This window comes from Cupressus sempervirens, chromosome 8 (genome assembly GCF_028749045.1).
Source record: "Cupressus sempervirens isolate cs-2001-9-10 chromosome 8, ASM2874904v1, whole genome shotgun sequence".
NCBI classification, from domain to species: Eukaryota; Viridiplantae; Streptophyta; class Pinopsida; order Cupressales; family Cupressaceae; genus Cupressus; species Cupressus sempervirens.
In genome coordinates, this window is record NC_143125.1 from 56,001,514 (window position 1) to 56,020,914 (window position 19,401).

Sequence of the window (19,401 nt, forward strand, 5' to 3'; positions counted from 1 at the left end):
ACACATACCCGTGACTATGTTGGTAGTTTGTGACTTCATGGCATCCCATTCACTTCTTCATAATTATCGAGTTGTAGCTTCTTTCATATGGCACGTCTTCATGTATTTGCTCTTCTGTTTGTTTTGATGACATGGACATACTTTCTTATGCCTCAGTTGCTACTTCATCACTTGTACGAGTGCTTTGCGACACCGTTATTCTTCCTTCAGTTGACAGCTCATAATGTGTAACGGCTTCAAGCATTACCGTGGTGTGTTATTTAGTGGCTTTGTATCATTTTGCAGGCGTCATTTTCTTTCTTTTATTTGCCGTACGTGGCATTGATTCTTATTATGGTTGCCTTGTAAGGTGTTGGCAATCTTATGGTTGCCGTGTGAGGTGTTGGCTATCTTATTGTTGCCGTGTATGATTGCTCACGGAGATCAGTTCATTTTCTTTTCTTCGGTTGGTGACCTTTCTAGCTGCTTTATCTATTGAGTGCTGGAGATTGTCTTGTCGGTTTTTTTTATATGAGCAGCTTGATGTTATCTTTTACATACTGTTAGTATTGCAGAGATATTGTTGGTAGTAGAACAGACGATCAAGCTTGATGTTGATACAAAGAGTCTGGGGGACTACTGCCTTTGTTGTAAGGGGAGTTACATTGATTCTTTTGTGTAAAGCTCGAGTTTTGAGCTTTGTACTAAGACAATTATTATCTAAATAAAGTGCAGCTTTTTCAGGTGTGGCTGGGTTTTTCCCTCAAGTAGGAGGGTTTCCCAGGGTAAATAATGGTGTCGTCTGTTCGTATGCTTATCTGATTTTTTGTATATTGCATTCTTATATTCAGGTTCGAAAACATTAACAGTGGAGTTAGGAATACACTGGAAAATTTCTTCTCCCCTTGCGCCTCTTTGCTAGATGAAATTGTTTCTTTATTTGAAGGAGCTATCTTTTACTTTTGCATAGCCTTGGTAGGGAATTCTAATTCTCATGTCTATTTCTCATGAAAGAACCGCTTTAGCATGATATGAAATTGCATAACCAATTCCGACTTAAAATCCAAACAGCCCTGTGAGATCCGAAGCCTGCTGTAATAAATCATGGCCTTGTTCAATAAATCTTTATGTATTGATTAGCTGGGGGAAGCTGCAAGTACAGGGACATTAATGTCTGTATGTTTCTGAGACTGGAAGGCTTATCTCTTGGCAGTGTACCTTCTAGCTTGCTAATCATTATTTGAATGAGGGAATAGTATCATATTCTCATTTAATAACCCCTTAAGGAATGGGGAAACTTGTTCTATAAAGCAGAAATCTGTGATTACCATGATTGTGGAATGGGTACATTGATGATCATCAAGAACAGCTGAGTGAGGCTGAGATAAAAAATGTAAATCATGGAGTCATGTACCTGTGTGGGAATGTCCTGCAAGTTTGAGAAATCATGTTAGTAATAATATAAAGAAGGAAAGTAAAGCTAAGTCTGAAAGATATAACCTAGTCAGGTCATGATTGTTCATTGAGGAATGTTTTGTTTGTTGAGTTGAGCGGTGGGTGATGGGGCAAACAATGTCCATGTAAATCCCTGGCTAGGGTAGGATTAGTGGCAATTGTTGCTGCTGTGATCACTAGAGGGTAGAATAGCCACCGGTCGGATGGATATGCTGTTAGGAGGGGATCCAGGGTCTAGCCGGCTGAGTCGTTGACACTCTAACACCAGGATGCTCAAGTGGCAGGAGGTGATGTTGTTCCATTCGCAGTTGAAATTGAGAGGGGATAAACTAGGTCCATGGTTGGGTGGTTAAGCCTCTGTCATTGTTTTTCCTCTTCACCAATGCCAAGACTTGCAGAAGACAGATCCAGATTTCATTCTTAGCCTAATGCGGTTAATGGGTATCTTATTCTTTTCCATGTGTATTGAAATTCAATTAAAAGTGTAATTAATTATGTTGCTGTTGCACTAATTTTCTTTTAATAAATGAAAAGATAAAGTGCATCAACTAGTTAATGATCCTTCTATTTCATGTTCGCAACAGTTAGTTTTCAATTTCTCTTTACCATTTGTTAGTTATGATATTTCCAGGGAACAGTTGCTCTGTTATAACAGCTAATTCCCGTGCTTATGAACATGCAATTTGCTCATTCATGAATAATAATAGAAGTCAAATAAAGGATAGGAATTTGGGTCATAACACCTGTAGTGATTCTTTCTATGAAATAGATCATCCATGGTTCAAATGGAGAAGCCTGAGGACTTCCCATAACTCTTTTGAGAAGTAAGATGATATCTCCATACTTCTCTCTGAAGTGTGTTCAGAAAAGCTTTTTGGGTATCTTGCTATGATAAGCTCTAGGCTTGTGCAACCACTGTTTATTGATGGTTTCTGAACAGCAATCAGAATTTGCTTGAAAAATCTTGGTGGCTTTAATGTGGTTAACGGGATCTTATTCTTTTCAATGTGTATCTAAATTCAATTAAAAGTGTAATTAATTACGTTGCTGTTGCACTATTTTCCTTCCAATAAATGAAAAGATATGTAAGTGTATCAACTAGTTAATGATATTACTAGTGATTAAGTGTTTATGACCCTCTCTCTCTCCACCCACAGTTTGTCATGCTGCCTGCCTCCAAGCCATGCACCCGTAAAGGACAACCGCCTTGACCAGCAAACGAAAGAGAGTTTTCTCTGTCTTCCATTCACAAAGCTTGGTTTTTCTACATTTGTTTTGCATTAGATAGGATACCTTCCACGCTCCCTGTATCCTTTTTGCTCTACAAGTCTCCCAACAGAGTCTATAATAGAAGTCAATCCACAAATATTTGTATTCTTTCACAATTTCTAATGAGAAAAGAAAGTCCATATGTTCCTCCTTTTTGTAAATGAAAAATAAAAGAAAAAGCAAACTTCCTAAAAATAGAAAGCTGTCAGAATTGACCCTAAGCAATATTGATTTTCGCCCTTTGGCAGTTGTGAACACTTTTGTTATATCAAAGTTCACTTTTTGTTATGCTTTTTTTAAAACTTTTTGATGATACTTTCTGTACTCAGAGACTGATCTTGACAACCCTAAACTCCTGAACTTTTGCTTGACAAAGACCAGAGATTAAAACAAAATACTGACATCTAAAACTCTAAAAGCAACAAAAGTGGAAGTCCCCATTTGCATTGGGATACATGCTAAAATGGGGTCAGATTAAATGAAAATTACACAGTGATGCAATTTTATGACAGTACACAAAGCAATGGGCAGCTCAAAGGGTTTTAAAAGTGTTGAGTGCAACTGCATTTTCTGTCCTCACCTCTAATACTATCTCCTCGATTATACTCAAAGAACACCTCTTCATTCGAAGCTGTTGGAAAATGATTTCTTTTATTTGCTCATCTGTCTGATGATATTGTGCATTTGTGTCACTGCTTTCTTCGCTATTCTACATTTGTTTTTGCTTTCACTACATTTCTTACCAAAATGCTGTTTAAACTCATGTGGAGTAGGCACCCTATACCTTTTTTTAACAAATGCCAATGGTGTGAGCAAATGTTTCCCATATAGGAAGGCTATTTTAGAACCAAAGTTTTCCTTAAGCCATTGCTTGTATTTGTTCAAGCTGTACCTCGAAGCAGAGGTGACGAATCTTGACATGTTTTATGGAACAAAACAATCTTCTGATTGGATATCACTGGAGCTTGATGAAGTGAATGTGCCGCAAATCTTTAGACAATGAATGGAGGCCACAATCATGTCACATTTGTTCTCTATTTTGTGTTGTCAGGATTCAGTACTGCTGTAATGGTTGTGTTTGTCCTCATCATTTTTTGTTCCATTAATGTAAGAGCTACATTCATCTCTTGTTCTCTCTCAGACTTACCAATTTGACACAATTTCACGTTCAACTAGCAATGCATCCAAGGTGGTACTTTAACTGATTGGTGCCTACACATATCTATAGCCCCCAATAGTTGCAATTAACAATTACTGTAGGAAGAACAACGTTTCTGTTCTATAAACCCTTTCTTAACTAAATAAAACATTGTATAAATGTAAAACAATACTAGAAATGTCTAAAAAATAACAGAAATAAAATGAAAACTGGAAATTGGAGAAAAATTGCTTTTTGAATTGCCTTCAATTGCTCAAGGAAGATTGCAGATGCTTTGCAAGAAGAATGCAGGTTGGATTGAGGTTTTAAAGACCAAACGACTGTTTTTCTTATGTTCAGGCCACATTCTGTATTTTGCCATCCTAGGTCGGCCTGACCTACAGATTCAGCAAGTAGCTCGCTGTGAGATTACATTATGAACCTGCATTATCTTGGTGGTTAGTTCATCTCAAGGTTTCCCAGCTGGCATTTTAACATGTGAGAACTTGATGTCTCTGGGATCTCTGGGACTTCTTGAACTATTCTACAGACCATAAAATGTATGTAAACCTTAGGCTTTTATAAAAGCTCTGTGATCAGTTTCTCTTAGCATTTTAAAGAAAATATTTTTTATGAACTCCAAGTGGGGTGCTTAGATGGTATCTTGGATAAAGTTCTGATAAAGGATTTTGACAAACGTTGCCATTTCAAAAATTCTGTAACTTATTTCATTTTAAAGATTGTGTCCGGTCACTTGAAAACTAATTTATGCAGTCCATCTACAAGATCCATTATGTTTGTTCTTGCAAATGATAGAGGTTTGGTATTTGTGCAGATTTTGTGGACAAGCTTTCAAAAAGTGGCAAGTGGATAGAGGCCATCAGATATGCTCATGCATTTGGTGTAATGGATAAAATAAAACCGGCAGATTTGTTGAAAGCATATTTGGAAGATAGACAGAAAGCTATAGAGGACATGGCGAAGAAGGGAGAGAAAAACCCATCTTATCTGGTTTGTTTTTCTCATCTTGGGTTTTAACGATTGGAAAGGGATCACTGCTTAATCTTAAATTCTGCGAGATGGCAAATTGTTTTCTTTATGTATGACTTCTCTTTTATGGACTTCCATTTGCAGCTTAATTCAACAACTGAGGAGATTATTGCCATAAATTCAGTCATCAAGGTTGTCAAAGAGTATAATTTGGAAGATATATGTCGACTTGCTGGTTTACAAAATAAACTTGAGAGTTTGCAAAATGAACTTGAGAGGTTGCGAAAATTTAAAGAGATGGGAATGGATATAGGGGAAAACTGTTTGTCCGAGAATCAGAAAAATGAAGTCAATAAGAAAGCTGCCTCATCTACGCAAGAGAAGATAATGGTAAGTACACTAGAGGAGAACAAAGCTTCTGCATCTGCACCAGAGAAGAAGATGATGGTAACTACACCAGAGGAGAAGGCGGCTTCTGATGCTAGGTCTGTGAAGGAAGATTATACCATAGAAAAGGAACCCGATTTCAAGGGAAATAACAATAGAATTTCAAAAGGAAGCTCCAGCAACAACAGTGACAACAAAGGAAATAAAAAGAAAGGACCAGCTACAGGCTGTTTCGTTTGTGGTGGAGACCACTATGCCAGCAAGTGTCCTAGTAAGGGCACATCCAACCAGCAAACGCGTCCGAAAGCTTCTGCATCTGCACCAGAGAAGAAGATGATGGTAACTACACCAGAGGAGAAGAAAGCTGCTGATGCTAAGTCTGTGAAGGAAGACTATACCATAGAAAAGGAACCTGATTTCAAGGGAAATAACAGTAGAGATTTAAAAGGAAACTCCGGGAACAACAATGACAACAAAGTAAATAAAAAGAAAGGACCACCTACAGGCTGTTTTGATTGTGGTGGAGACCACTATGTCAACAAGTGTCCTAGAAGGGGCACATCAAACCAGAAAATGCATCCTCGCTTACGACCTCATCAACCCATTTTCCAGCATAGGATTCATGCAGCCCTGGACAACCATCAAGTAGAGCAGCAACTAGGTCCCATAGAAACCCTGGGTAAGATATGTGGAAATCCCATTTCTATATTAATTGACATTAGAGCTGCAAAGTGTTTTATATCTCCAAAATTATTAAGTAGATTTCTGAAAAGAAGCAATGTCTTTTTGAGGCTTAGGTAGACTTTAGTAACTTCTCTATTGAGGTTAACTTGTACGTAGCACCTCTGGGGTCCTATGATAGTATCATAGGGATAGATTAGCAGAGCGAGTATAAGGCAAAAGTGGTTGTCTATCAAGGTTGTTACATCCCCTATTTTGTTTAATTTTAAAATATTCTTTATAGTTGTTGAGACGTCATGCAAAGTTGAGTTGAGTTATGATTCATGAGAATTACAAATATTGGTTACTTGTTATGATCTTATGTTAAGATGACTATTTGATTTTGATTAAATGATTGAGAATATGTTATTACCATGGTAAGTTTTCTTTTGTAGAAATGTGATGAAGGGGGGAAGCATTGCCAAGGAGCGAATTGGGTACGAGAACACCAACCTGCCATCGAGCCAACATGTATGAATCCTAACCACCTTGACCAAGGAAATGAACTAGGCAAGCAAGGGTATACCAAGTGACCACCATGAGCTAACTGGGTCAACGCATTTAATAAAATAATAAAAGTATCTACTTGAGCATGAATCAAACTAAGAACAATTGTTACCTTAAAGAAACGGTATGGCAGACATGTTCTAGTAAAATGGTTACCATGGTACTTATTATTCATACATGTGCATACATGTATATGTATTTATGCGTATATTCAAATATGACATACTTTTATGTATACGTATACTTAAAATTCAGTGTATACACAAAATATGTATATTTGGAATATTACGTGTATGTATTTATGTGTTTGTTACACATACAAATGTATGTAAATACAATAAGTATCATTATAGTAAAACATAAGGAGTAAAATTATTATTTCCATCGACCTTTTATTTGTGGTTTTTGAATTTTCAATCAAGAATGTAACTTATGATTGCCACCTTTCTAGTCATCTTGCACATGACTCCTTTTGGGAGATTATATCTTGTAAACTAATCATGCTTAATAAATCAGTAAACCATTTCTTGTTCTGCGATAATTTTTTCTACCCGCAATTTATCTCTTATAGCAACAACAAGCCATTCCAAGCTTTCCATTATTTCTCTCTCATACCTGCAATTTATCTCTTATAACCAGTGATTATAGCCACAGCAGAGGATTGGATTTTTACAATTGAGGAGCCGAGCTTGGCCATTCGCAGTCAAGGTTGATGTACCTTCATTATTGCAAGCCAAGTCATGCGTCTTTCTGCACTTTACCTATCTCAGTTTTATGTTTCGTAAGCTCTGAGAATCGAGCATCTTGCATGAATGATATTAATAATGTCAAGATGGATTAGGATCTGTGTCTGAATAATTGTTTATATATGATACACGTTGTGCAATATGATTGCTCTATGCACTTGCCATTGGTCTACTTTTTCAAAGATTGATTTACCTGTTGTACAATATCTTGTTTTCATTTCAGAACTTAGAATAATTGGGGGAAGTAAACCAAATTTGTGCCTTCTTATAGAGGGGTTTAAACAATATGCCTCTGAGATAAGAAGAGGTACTCACAATGAGTTAACAGTATTGTTTTGAATTGCTATGAGGCCTTTTCTAATATCCACTATAGGCCGAGGTTGAGCAGATAAATCTAGACTGTGGTAGACATAAATTATCCAAGATTTATGGACATCCATCCACAATGTGTTTCATAAATGATGACCAGCAAGGTCGAAATGAAAGGTGTAGACTGATAACAATTGAATTGTGGGAAATACCTGCAAGAGAAGAGATGGAATCAGTAACAAACTAAATAATAAATGAACATAAGCAAACATGTTAAACTGAGTCAGCTCATGGTGGTCATAGTTATAAGTCTTGTTTGTCAAGTTGACCGGTGGGTGATCGGCAACAAAGCGCCCACACAAATCCTTGGCAAAGGCAGGTTAGTGGCAATACTTCTTGTTGTGATCATTAGAGGTCAAGGTAGCTTGCAGATGGATAGATAGGCTGATGGGAAGGACTCCATAGCCTAGGCGGTTGTATAGTTGACACTCTTAACATTAGGATTCTTAGGTGGCAGGAGAAATAGTATTCCATGCCTCGTCCCGCGTAGGAAGGACCTTTTTCAGTTGAGATTGTGTGGGGATAATTAGGGTCCGCGGTTGGGTGGTTGGGCCTCTAAAAATGCTTCTCCTCTCCACCAAATGCCAGGACTTGCATAAGACAACGTCAAGATCTACATTCTTAAGCCTTCATGATTATCAGGTATAATTCTTATTTTTGTATCAATCAAGTTCAATTAATTATGAAATTATAATTTGAATGATGCAAATATCTTTTTCAGTTTTAAATAGTATTGATCAGTTGAACTCAATAGAAAATGATCTTTCTTTCCATTAAGTAATGATTAGTTAAGATGACAACTATATATAGCATGCTCCTTTCAAATGTTAGTAAGATAATTTATTTGATATGTTATAACCAGTATAACACAGGGACTCACACCCCCCTCCCAAACCTCAAAGTACCCGTCCCCAAGATGCCCCACACCGGGTTCTTGTGTACCCAAGTATCCCCACCTTTGCCATTCCGCAACCATGCTGCTGCTAGGATGGGTACTTGAATTTTTATTTGAATTTAATTTTTTAATGTTACTATTGGGTATGTAATATGTTACTATGTTGAATGTTCAATGCTTCTAGTTCATGTTGCAATTTTGCCATGTTCAAGTATTTTAATTTCGTATGTCTACTGAAACATCATTTCATAACAAGCATTTCAAGTTCTATATGTGTACTATACAACACCCCTTGTTGCCCCATCCTCCCCTTGTCACCGTTCCATGACCGCCTCGCCACCGTCCAAAAAATGAGGCCCATTTTTCCCTCGTCCCGGAAACTCGTCCTGTCGTCCTGATGTACCCCAGTACTGGGGTTACAATGGTTATTACCATTAATCCTCTTCATATGATTACGCAAATTGTCTGTTATAACTGCCTTCTCATACTCTTGAATATGAAAAGTAACTGTGTTCAATAATATGTTAGTTGTTAGTTAAGATGGGGAAAAATAGTATGTTACATATGGTATCAAAGCTTTGGGTTTGGCACTAAACCTTGGGCTCATCACTATATGTAATGTTGAAAAGGGGCAAGATTAAAACCATAATCACACCTTGAAATGAACCTTGCCATCTTGTGTTCTTCTTTCTGATAAAGAACATGCCAAAATTTGATTACTCCTATTGTTCTGCACCTAAAGATGATGAGACTCTAGCCCATGCCTTGTTTCGGTTCAAGAAGGAAATCAGGTGGACCGTGCTAGGAAGGCAATTATGAGCACCCAACTTATCCAAATTTGGAATGTCAAGCAAACCAATGTACTCATGATTTATCATGTACCTTGTAAAGGGCAGGATAAGCCCAAGGAAGGGAACAAACATAATACCTAGGAATAGGGTGTCTGATTTTCATAAGAAGTTATGTTAAATTATCTCTTTATACCCTCGGAAGAGGGAGAGTTTTGTAAATAAGTATGGTTGCAATTGCAACAAGCAAATAGATCTTAATCTTGTTTATTGAAAATAATAAAAACTAATGGCTTTTAGTACCTAATCCATTTTGAGGAAACAATTACTATCGTATCTTCTTTCTTTCAGATAATAAACATATGTATGTAAGATAAGATAAGATAATTATATTAATGTCCACGAAAAAGCAACACGGTTTATGGGACTAAGCATAGAAATAGAAGAGCCGACCAAAGCAGAAGCACCAAACAGTGACTGAGAAGAAACAAAAGCAAGAAACAAAACAAGAAAGAATAGAAGGTAAGGACTGAGGGTTCTTCCTTGCCACAAAAAAATCAGTAATAGAGGGGTAAACCCATGAACGCTCCATAGTCTTAGAATGTTGTGTAGAACCGCTGTAGGACTGTTGTTGCTTGGAGAAACTGGTGCAGCGTCTGACCAATTTGGAATGAGAAGTACTGGAAGGCCTTTTCAGACCTCTAGAAGGAGACAAGGGAGAGAAAAAGGCAGTAATGAGCTGGCTAGAAGTACACCCTTGAGGTATAAAAGATTGTAGGGTAATCTCTCGAAGATGGGTGGCCTCCTGAAGATAAAGTGCAAGACACCGCTGATCAATATAGTTGAAGAACATCGAAAGAGAAGAACAGTCTTTGAAAAGGCAGTAAAATCTCCCTCTGATCTCATAGTAAAGAGGACATCGAAAGATGAAGTGGATCTTAGTCTCAACCTCTGCCAAAGTACACAACTGACATATCTGATAAGCCCGATCCATATGGTGGTCAAAGCTGGTGAGAACCAACTCTGAATGTAGGCATGATTCCAGCGCCGGTAGAGATAAGCAGGGTGAACAATAATACCATCCTGGATCTCAAGAAAATGCTCAGCATAGAAGGCCATCCTAGGTCGCAGACCTCTTGGGGGATTACTCCAGGTAGTGGTAATGCACTGTTTGTAAATATCTTGTCTGACATGCTCGTTCAAATCCTAATGTGAGGGGAGAAGATGAGTAGGAGCATTAAGTGAAAACTGGTAAGGAGGAAGACAATCTATCTCAATACCAATCGAACCCAACAAAGAGGTGGCCTGGGCGTACCAACAACGAGACTTAGTAGAGGTGTCAGATCTCAAAATCTCAACAAAAGAACAATATGCCAGATGAGAGTATCTGTGTTGGTCAACACCCGACTCCATAAAACCATGAAGCCGATGAAGAAACCAAATTAAGTAAAAGATGGCGGCAAGTTTGAGAGGATGAGCTCCAAACTCAGCTAAGACGATGCTGTGAGGGGTGAGTCTATGACATCTTATGATACACCATAACATCAGTGTTTGAACCCTCTCTATAGAAGCCCAATCAGAAGCAATAAGAGATGGCCCCCAAGCCATCGAGCCATAGAGAATTGTCAGACGAACCAAGGAGTTCAAAGGGGACAACTTGGACGAAATATCCTGGAAATGATGCTTGAAGCACTGTCTTTCCAGCAAAGCCAGGGAACCCATGCCCTTACTAACTTTGGATTGAATAATTGGCCTCAAGCTAAAGCGCGATCTTGAGAACTTCACACCGAGGTAATATAAGAGGAAGCAATCTCATCCTCCTGAACCTGAAAGAAGAAATGAGATGATAGGTTTTTAAACAGTTAAAGATGATAACCTGAGTCTTAGACAAATTGACCACAAGCTGCCGCTGATCACAAAAAGAAGCTAGACCATCCAAGAGTCTCTGCAAGTTGTCGGGAGAAGAGGCCAAGAGAACCACATCATCAACAAAAAGTAACATGGAGATCAAAACCTAATGCAAATAACACCTGTTGCCCAGTTGAGAGGAGTTCACAAGGAAATCCTCCAAACTCATCAATATACAAACCAGACAGTGTAGGAGAAAGAGGACAGCCTTGCTTCACCCCAATGGTGCTTTGAATCAGAACCGAAAAGCCCTCCAGATTCCTGAGCCTACCAGTTACCCTCCCATAAAGCCTCATAATAGTAGTCTGCAACATATCTGAGATCCCAGTCCCATGAAGTCTCTGAAATAAGGCCAATCTAGGAATAGAATCAAAAGCCTTACAGAAGTGCACATATCAACAATAGACCTTCTGAGAGCAGTGTCTAGCCTCCTCAGTGATAGCCCGCGGTGTGAAAATATGATCCATAGTTTGATAGTTTGCCCTAAAACCAACCTGCCCTTTAGCTCTACAACCTCTTCTATCAAGCTCACTAGATAACATAGTGTTCAAAGTAGTGGCATAAAGTTTGGCAAAAGTATGTTTGATCATAATAGTTCTATAGTTACTCAATTCGGAAGTAGGCCCAAACTTGTGAATAGGGTAAACCACATGTTTAGACCAGGATTCAGGAACCCAGTGCAAATCACTCTATTAAAGAGTGTAGGAAGGTAAGATCCAAGAACCAAGCACCAAGTTTGAAAAGTTTTGCCTGGAAACCCTATTCATTAGCTGCTCTGCTGCATCTCAACGATCTGATGGCCTCAATAACACTGGAGTAGGTGAACAAGTGGCAGTAAGGAGGTGGAGTGGAGTGGAGAGGTGGCTGCCCAGGAATGTCGTAAAGCTTAATGATATGGGAGGTTAGAGATTGGTAGTCAAGAGTGGAGGACGAGGGGAGCATTGAGGGAAAAGGGTACGCCAAAAGATCTGGGGATTTTGAAAAAGCATGATGCAAAGGGTTATGCACTGAAAGGAGGTAAAAGAACATTTCTTGTGGTGAAGAAAACAGGGGTATGAAAGGCGCAGATGGGTGAAGGCATGAGATTGAGTCTCAAAGGTGACTTGAACAGAGCGATGGAAAGCTTTGCAATCAATATCAAACCATTTATTCATAGGACAAGTATTTCGAATAGCTCTGAGAGAGGGAGGGGAACGGTGAGGAATAGAAAGGAGAGCAGAATCCCAGATGGAAGAGGCAAGTGAATCAAGCATGTCAGTGGTAGCAAGCGACTTATTAAAGCTAGCAAGTGTTAGAAGTCTCCTAAGGGGGTAAGTAAAAAGCTCACTATTGCTCTCCGGGTAATGAAAGAGAGTAGGAAAGGAGACGGTATCAGCCGGGCAATGAGAAGCCTAGAAGGAGTGTGAAGGGTGGGGTGAAATGCAAATAGAAATGCTAAGAAGAGCATGATCAGCCAAGGGGAAGATGTGAAATGGTGAAACTGCAAATGGAAGAAATGAAGGAATAAGAGGAAATGACGTATTCAACAACGCTCACACCTCCACAGTGCGGCTAGCAGGTAAAGAGGTCTGATCCAGGAAGGAAGGATAAACTGTTCAGAATCAACAATCCAGAAGACTCATAGAGCTGGAGGAGGTGATGACCATAACCTGAGAGCGGTCCAAAAACATCCTCCGAGGTGTGTTGCAAGCCCATAATAGTCGGATCTTATTTAGAAGTGTAGTTTGAATCAAAACCATGATCATGCAAAGGAATCTGAAGATCCCTGGTACGAGTGTTGAAGTCTCCAAGAATAATAATATCACCCAAAGCCTCAAACTCTGAAATGCTCTCCTGAAGGTCACAAAAAGGATCTCCATTCTCCAAGTCATGAATAGCATAAGGAGAGGAGGTTGGAGGAAATAACAAACATCAATAAAAATCTCTCTGTCGGTATTTTCGCTGACCAATCTGCACCCACATAAATTTGGCATAGGCATCAGAGTGAACAATTGAAGTGAAACCAAAAATATCGTCTCGAACCAAGCAAGCAACACTCCCAGACCCATAGACCCCACCAAAAGTCTAGACCTCATCTCTGCAAACTGACAACCCCTGATAACTAGGATAACCTGGAAGAGGGCTAATAGGGCTCTCGTGAGTCTCGGTAATGGCCAAAATATCTGAGGACCCACCGCATCTTAAAAAAGACCTGGTAATGACCATAAAGAGTCATTACCATTCTAGTAGTTGACAAGAAGAGAAGAGGGCTTCCTCTTGTTAGATTGCTGTCGGGACCGTCATGCCGGTTTGGAGGTGGTCCTCTCTACCCAACCAGTAGGAGGAGAATCACGAACCACAACTCTTAAGATTCCTTATAATAGCCTATTTCCCAGCACACCTAGCATATGCCACAATTCCTCGAGCATGTTTGAGTTCTATAACCTATGCCTTAGTAAGATCTTCGTCCAGATAAATTTTAGAGGGGAGAGAAAACAACTTTCTCTTCGCTCCAAGGGCATGAAGCCTATCTGGAAAAGAGAAGAATTTGATGAAAAGGGTGTCCCCTGTACCAAACCAACATCTATCCAAGGTAATATCTGAGATACCAAGCTGATCAGAGAGAGGAATGCCCAGCAGTAGTAGGATCAGAAGTGGGTGTAAGACCACGAACACGCAAGTTGAGCTCACGTGCATGCCGCACTTGCTCATCATCAATCTTACCTTGGACAATCTTGTCTATACTTAGCGTCAGGATAGTAGTATCTTTATTGGTGCAAAGCAAAGCCCATGATTTCACCTTTTTTGTTTCGTTTCCGCAATCAGAGAAGAGTGTATTGTTGCCATTTCGTTCTGCTGTTCTTTGATTTTGTCTAGCCTGCCCAGCTGTTCAATGACAGCCTCTATGTTGGATTTTAACCCAGCTGTTTCAGAGATGAAAGTATCTGAAAAATGTTGAATATTCAAGGTGTTCGATTCCGTGGACTGTTTAAGGTTCGCTATTTTTGTTGTCAATTCAGACACTCGTTCTTTTAGCAAGATGTTATCATTCTCTAGCTTTAAAGCACGATCGCATAAACGCTGGTATGTGATGGTTTGATTATCGCCTGTAGTCATTGTAACCGCTAGTATAGACCAGGTTTTGGAGCCGTAAGAAAACTCTAAGGTCAGCCGGATTCACAGCAAAAAGCCACCAGTAGGAGCAACTGGATTCACAGTAAACACTAGCGACAAAAACCCACCAACTGGAAGCACAACAAGCAGGAAAACCCACGGCCACGGAAGGAGAAATGGAGACAAATCATAGAACCAACGTTTCGGCTACAACAGTCGTCACAAATGAAGAAGCTCAGAAATGGTAGTCGTTCGCGGCAAGAGAAAAGACCCAATAACCCACAATCACGCAATCCGCAGTCAACAAAAAGACCGATTGATACACCTCGGCTGCGACAGGAAACACGACGATTAGGGCACGAATCGACAAAGAAGAGGGAGGGAGGGCCACGAGAAGCACGAAAAGGGAGGGCAACTGTAGTCGTGGGAGGACTATCGACGACCATGATCACAGGTCGCGAGTGCGGGAATGGTCGCGGGCATGGTGTAAACATAATATTGATAAATGAACCGATTGTATATTTTAGGAAAGCAAAACATACACTAAGGCAACCAACGAGAACAATGAACCGGAAAACGAGGTATCTAGTGAGGCAAACACAACAATGCTTGGAGTTCCATGGACCTGTTGGTCCAAGTCTTACGAGACACTCAAACCAGAATGGAAAATATGGAGATGAGGATGAATGATTTAGTGTTGAAGTTTAGCATCTATCAAAGTAATCATCAGATTATACGTACCTGTGCATATATATTTATATATATATATATGTATATACATATATATGTATATATATGCATATACATATATATGTATATATATGCATAGGAGCATATATATATATATATATATATATATATATATACACATATATATAAGTATTTGAGTTTTATGATTGCCTTCGATTCATATCGGGTTGGCTGATGACACTTGCTGTTATACCGATCAGGGATTGGGTTCTTATCATTGATCTTGCTGTCTCAACTTCATGCAAGCATCCGATAATGAATCGGGCTGTATATGATCTTAGACAAAGTTTAATTATAATCGCTGTGCATTTTGGATATATACAATGTTTGTATCACACCCGATAAGTATCGGGCTTGTTGTATTGTTGTGTATAACACTCGATAAGTATTGGGCTTGTTATTCTTAACTAATTAGAGCTTACGGTATGAATCATGACCATGTAGGGTCATGACTCTACGTGGCCTTTGACCACGTAGAGTCATGCCCCTACAGGGGCATGTCTCTTCTATATGATATATATGCTCACCGAACTTGGAGACAATGCCATATCAAGTACCAACATATTTGTAGTCCCAAGATCGTTCTTTAACCTGCAATTTCAAAGTACACATTGTCAACATTGGCCATTGAAGATTGAATCTGAAGATTTATACATCAGCATTAAGAAGGGTAAGACTGTAATTATCTTTACCAATATTTCTATTAGAGATCCTGTATGCAATTACATGGTATCAAAGCCATTCTGATAAGAAATTATTACTCAGTAATTACAGTCCTTTTGTTAAGAAGTAATTATTCAGAAATTGCACATATTATTTACAAAATTCAGAAAAAAAGATCTTCAATCTTCTCAAATCAAAATGACCAACCACATAAGGCTATAATATAGGTTGGAAGGGGCAACAAATTTTTCTTCATGCAAAAGTCGTGTTATGATTATTTTAAGAGACATGGAATTAGAAGAATATGTAAAAACAAATAAAGTCATTCTTGACAATAAGCAAGAGAAAACTACATGGAAAAGACATAATAACAAAGCTATGAAAATAATTATAGATCTTATGAAAGATCATATTCTCCTTTCAATCTGAAATCTTAATACAAAATTCGAAATGTTCTCTAAAATTAAAGATACTTTTGAGATTAACAATACTAGCAAACTGCTGACATTAAAACAAGATTTGTTATACATTAAAATGAACAATGGAGAATCTATAATGTCATATTTTCTAAGAATATTTGAACTAAAAGATCAACTTGCGACTATTGGTAATCAAGTTGATGAAAAAGAACTTTCCATGATTGCCCTAAGAGGTCGTCCCATATCTTGGGAAAACTAGATCAGAGGTCTAAGCTCCCGACTTGAGCTTCGCAAGTTTGAATCTCTCAAAAACTAATGCACTCAAGAAGAGTCGAGATTAATTATGAGAGGAATCATTTCAAATCAAGAGGGAGAATTTCAAGCGCTTCAAGCCAGTACCAATAATAAGAGAAAAAGAAAGGGAATTCATCAAGACAACAAGGAATTCAACAAATCATACAGGAAAAGAGATTGGTCCAAAGTACAATGCTTCAAATGTGAAAAATTTGGTCACTCATAACTTCTGTCCAGAACGAGAGAAAATTCAAGAAACCCTAGCAGAAGTTAAGTATGAAAAAGGTGAAAATCTTTCATTTTAAGTTTTTAACAAAGAGAAAATGGAACGAGAATCCCATAGTGAGGAATCAGAGGGAGAATGATACATTTCCAAAGTTTGAATACATAAGTGGCATATGCAATGTTGTTCTCAGATAAATCAGTTATCTATAAATTCAATTTTTGAATCAGAGATATGGTATATCAAGATTGATGAGCAATCAACATATATTCTTATAGAATCTCTGGCCAATATTAAATTGGAATATTTTAGAGGTAAACTTGATCAAATTGTAATTTTTGAATATTGAACTTAAGTTTCAATTTATATGTGTGTTTATTTCTCTATGGTTGTTTAGTTGCATTAGATATGTAATAAAAGGTGACGATCTTTCATTGACACATGCATTCAGAAGGTAATCTTTGTAAGGTGAAGATCTTACAAATGATAGGCCTGTTATTATGATAGTGTTATGATTTTGTCAGAAGTCATGAATAACAAAACAAGTTTTGATTACTCTAGATATTGTTTCGGACAATTAGAGATCATATCTTACGCTTGATATTGTTTATTGCATGAAAACTTAAATTATTTGATGAGTCTCTATTCTTAGAGTGGTAGTGTCAAATAATGTTTTAAGATTAGATATTCTAATATCCGGGTTATTACTTCTCCCTTGCTAAAGAGGGAGTGTTGAAGTTTAGCATTTGTCAAAGTAATCATCAGATTATATGTACCTGTGCATATATATATATATATATATGAGCATATGCATATTTACATATACACATATATAAGTATCTGTGAGTTTTATGATTGCCTCCGAATCGTATCGGGTTGGCTGATGACACTTGCTGTTATACCGATCAGGGATCGGGTTCTTATCATTGATCTTGCTATGTCTCAACTTCATGCAAGCATCCATATATATATATATGAGCATATGCATATTTACATATACACAAATATATAAGTATCTGAGTTTTATGATTGCCTCCGAATCGTATCGGGTTGGCTGATGACACTTGCTGTTATACCGATCAGGGATCGGGTTCTTATCATTGATCTTGCTATGTCTCAACTTCATGCAAGCATCCGATAATGAATCGGGCTGTATATGATCTTAGAGAAAGTCTAATTATAATTGCTGTGCATTTTGGATATATACAATGTTTGTATCACACTTGATAAGTATCGGGCTGCTTGTATTGCTGTGTATAACACCCGATAAGTATTGGGCTTGTTATCCTTAACTAATTAGAGCTTACGGTATGAATCATGATGACGTAGGGTCATGACTCTACATGGCCTTTAATCACGTAGAGTCATGCCCCTACGCGGACATGTCTCTTCTATATGATATATATGCTCACCAAACTTGCAAACAATGCAATATCAAGTACCAACATATTTGTAGTCCCAAGATCGTTCTTTAACCTACAGTTTCAAAGTACACATTGTCAGCATTGGCCATTGAAGATTGAATCTGAAGATTTATACACGAGCATTAAGAAGGTAAGACTATAATTATCTTTACCAATATTTTTATCAGAGATCCTATATGCAATAACATTTAGCAGCCCAACTTGGGTGAGGATAGGAAGATACTCACTTCTCACCTCATCCAAGAACTGAGCCAAATTATCTACTCACTATGGACAAGGAACCAAACCTCTTTTAACACCATTTGAAATGCAAAAGAAATAGGAAAGTCAATGATTTGCCCGTTGACATTAAGAAGATTAAACCCCCTAAATTTTTAGGATCTCAATCCGATGAAGCCGCTGAGGCATGTTGACTTAAATGGAGCAATATTTTGAAATAAGAAGTTTCTTTGAATCCTCCAAGGCGGTTTGGGGAATCTATCATCTTTCTCGGGAACAAACTACATGGTGGGGAAATGGAAAAATAGAATTGAACATTAAGACTACCAACATCACTTGGGATAGGTTTGTCACTATCTTCAAGAACCGATGGTTACCACAAACCTTTTTTGGTCAGAAACTATTTGACTTTCAAAACCTCAAACAAGGGGACTTGACAATGCACGAGTATTGGGAAAAATTCACTTGACTGTTGAAATATGTTGCTGCCTATAAGCAAGATAGGAATCTAAAGGTTAGGAAATTTGTCATGGGATTGAGTAATAGGATTGGGGGAGCAATAGATGTACTAGCACTGCAAACCATGGAAGAAGCTTTTGAAAGGGCATCCATCAGGAATAAAAGGTAAAGAAGATTGATTCCATTTGAGATAATAAAAGAAAGGCTAATTGGAGTGTATCTACTTTTGAATCAGGGGTTCACAAAAAGAATTTTAAGAACTTTAAGTCCAACAAATTTGATTTCAAAGGGAACAATGGTAAAGGCTCGAAGGGAAATTCTAGCTATAACAATGATAACAGGGGGAATAAGAGAAAGGGACCAGCCAAAGGTTGTTTCACTTGTGGTGGAGACCACTCCACCAATCAATGTCCTAACAAGAGCACCTCCACCCAGGAAACATGACCTCCCTTATCTCCTCAACAAGTCGTCTTTTAGCAAAAGATTCATCCAGCATTGGATAACTGCCAAGTAGAGCAGCAACTGGGCCCCATAGAAACCTTGGGTAAGATTTATGGAAACCCATTTCTATATTAATTGTACTGGAGCCACATATTGTTTTGTATTCCCAAAATTGTTGAGTAGATTTTTGGAAAGAACTGGATTTATGACAAACCCCTAAATTGTTGAATATGCAAATCAGCTTAAGGCTGATGTAGATCAAAGC

At 38.2% G+C, this 19,401-nt stretch overlaps 1 protein-coding gene across 2 annotated transcripts in view; it reads left to right on the forward strand.

Annotated features, from left to right (window-relative positions):
* Nucleotides 1-19,401, forward strand: part of LOC149541584 (uncharacterized) — a 67,858-nt gene that overhangs the window by 22,053 nt on the left and 26,404 nt on the right. For both annotated transcript variants that reach the window (XM_089796780.1, XM_089796781.1), the window contains exons 2-3: nt 4,677-4,852; nt 4,976-5,897. In XM_089796780.1, the coding sequence (XP_089652906.1) occupies nt 4,677-4,852; nt 4,976-5,897 (1,098 nt within the window). The remainder of the gene's footprint in view (nt 1-4,676; nt 4,853-4,975; nt 5,898-19,401) is intronic.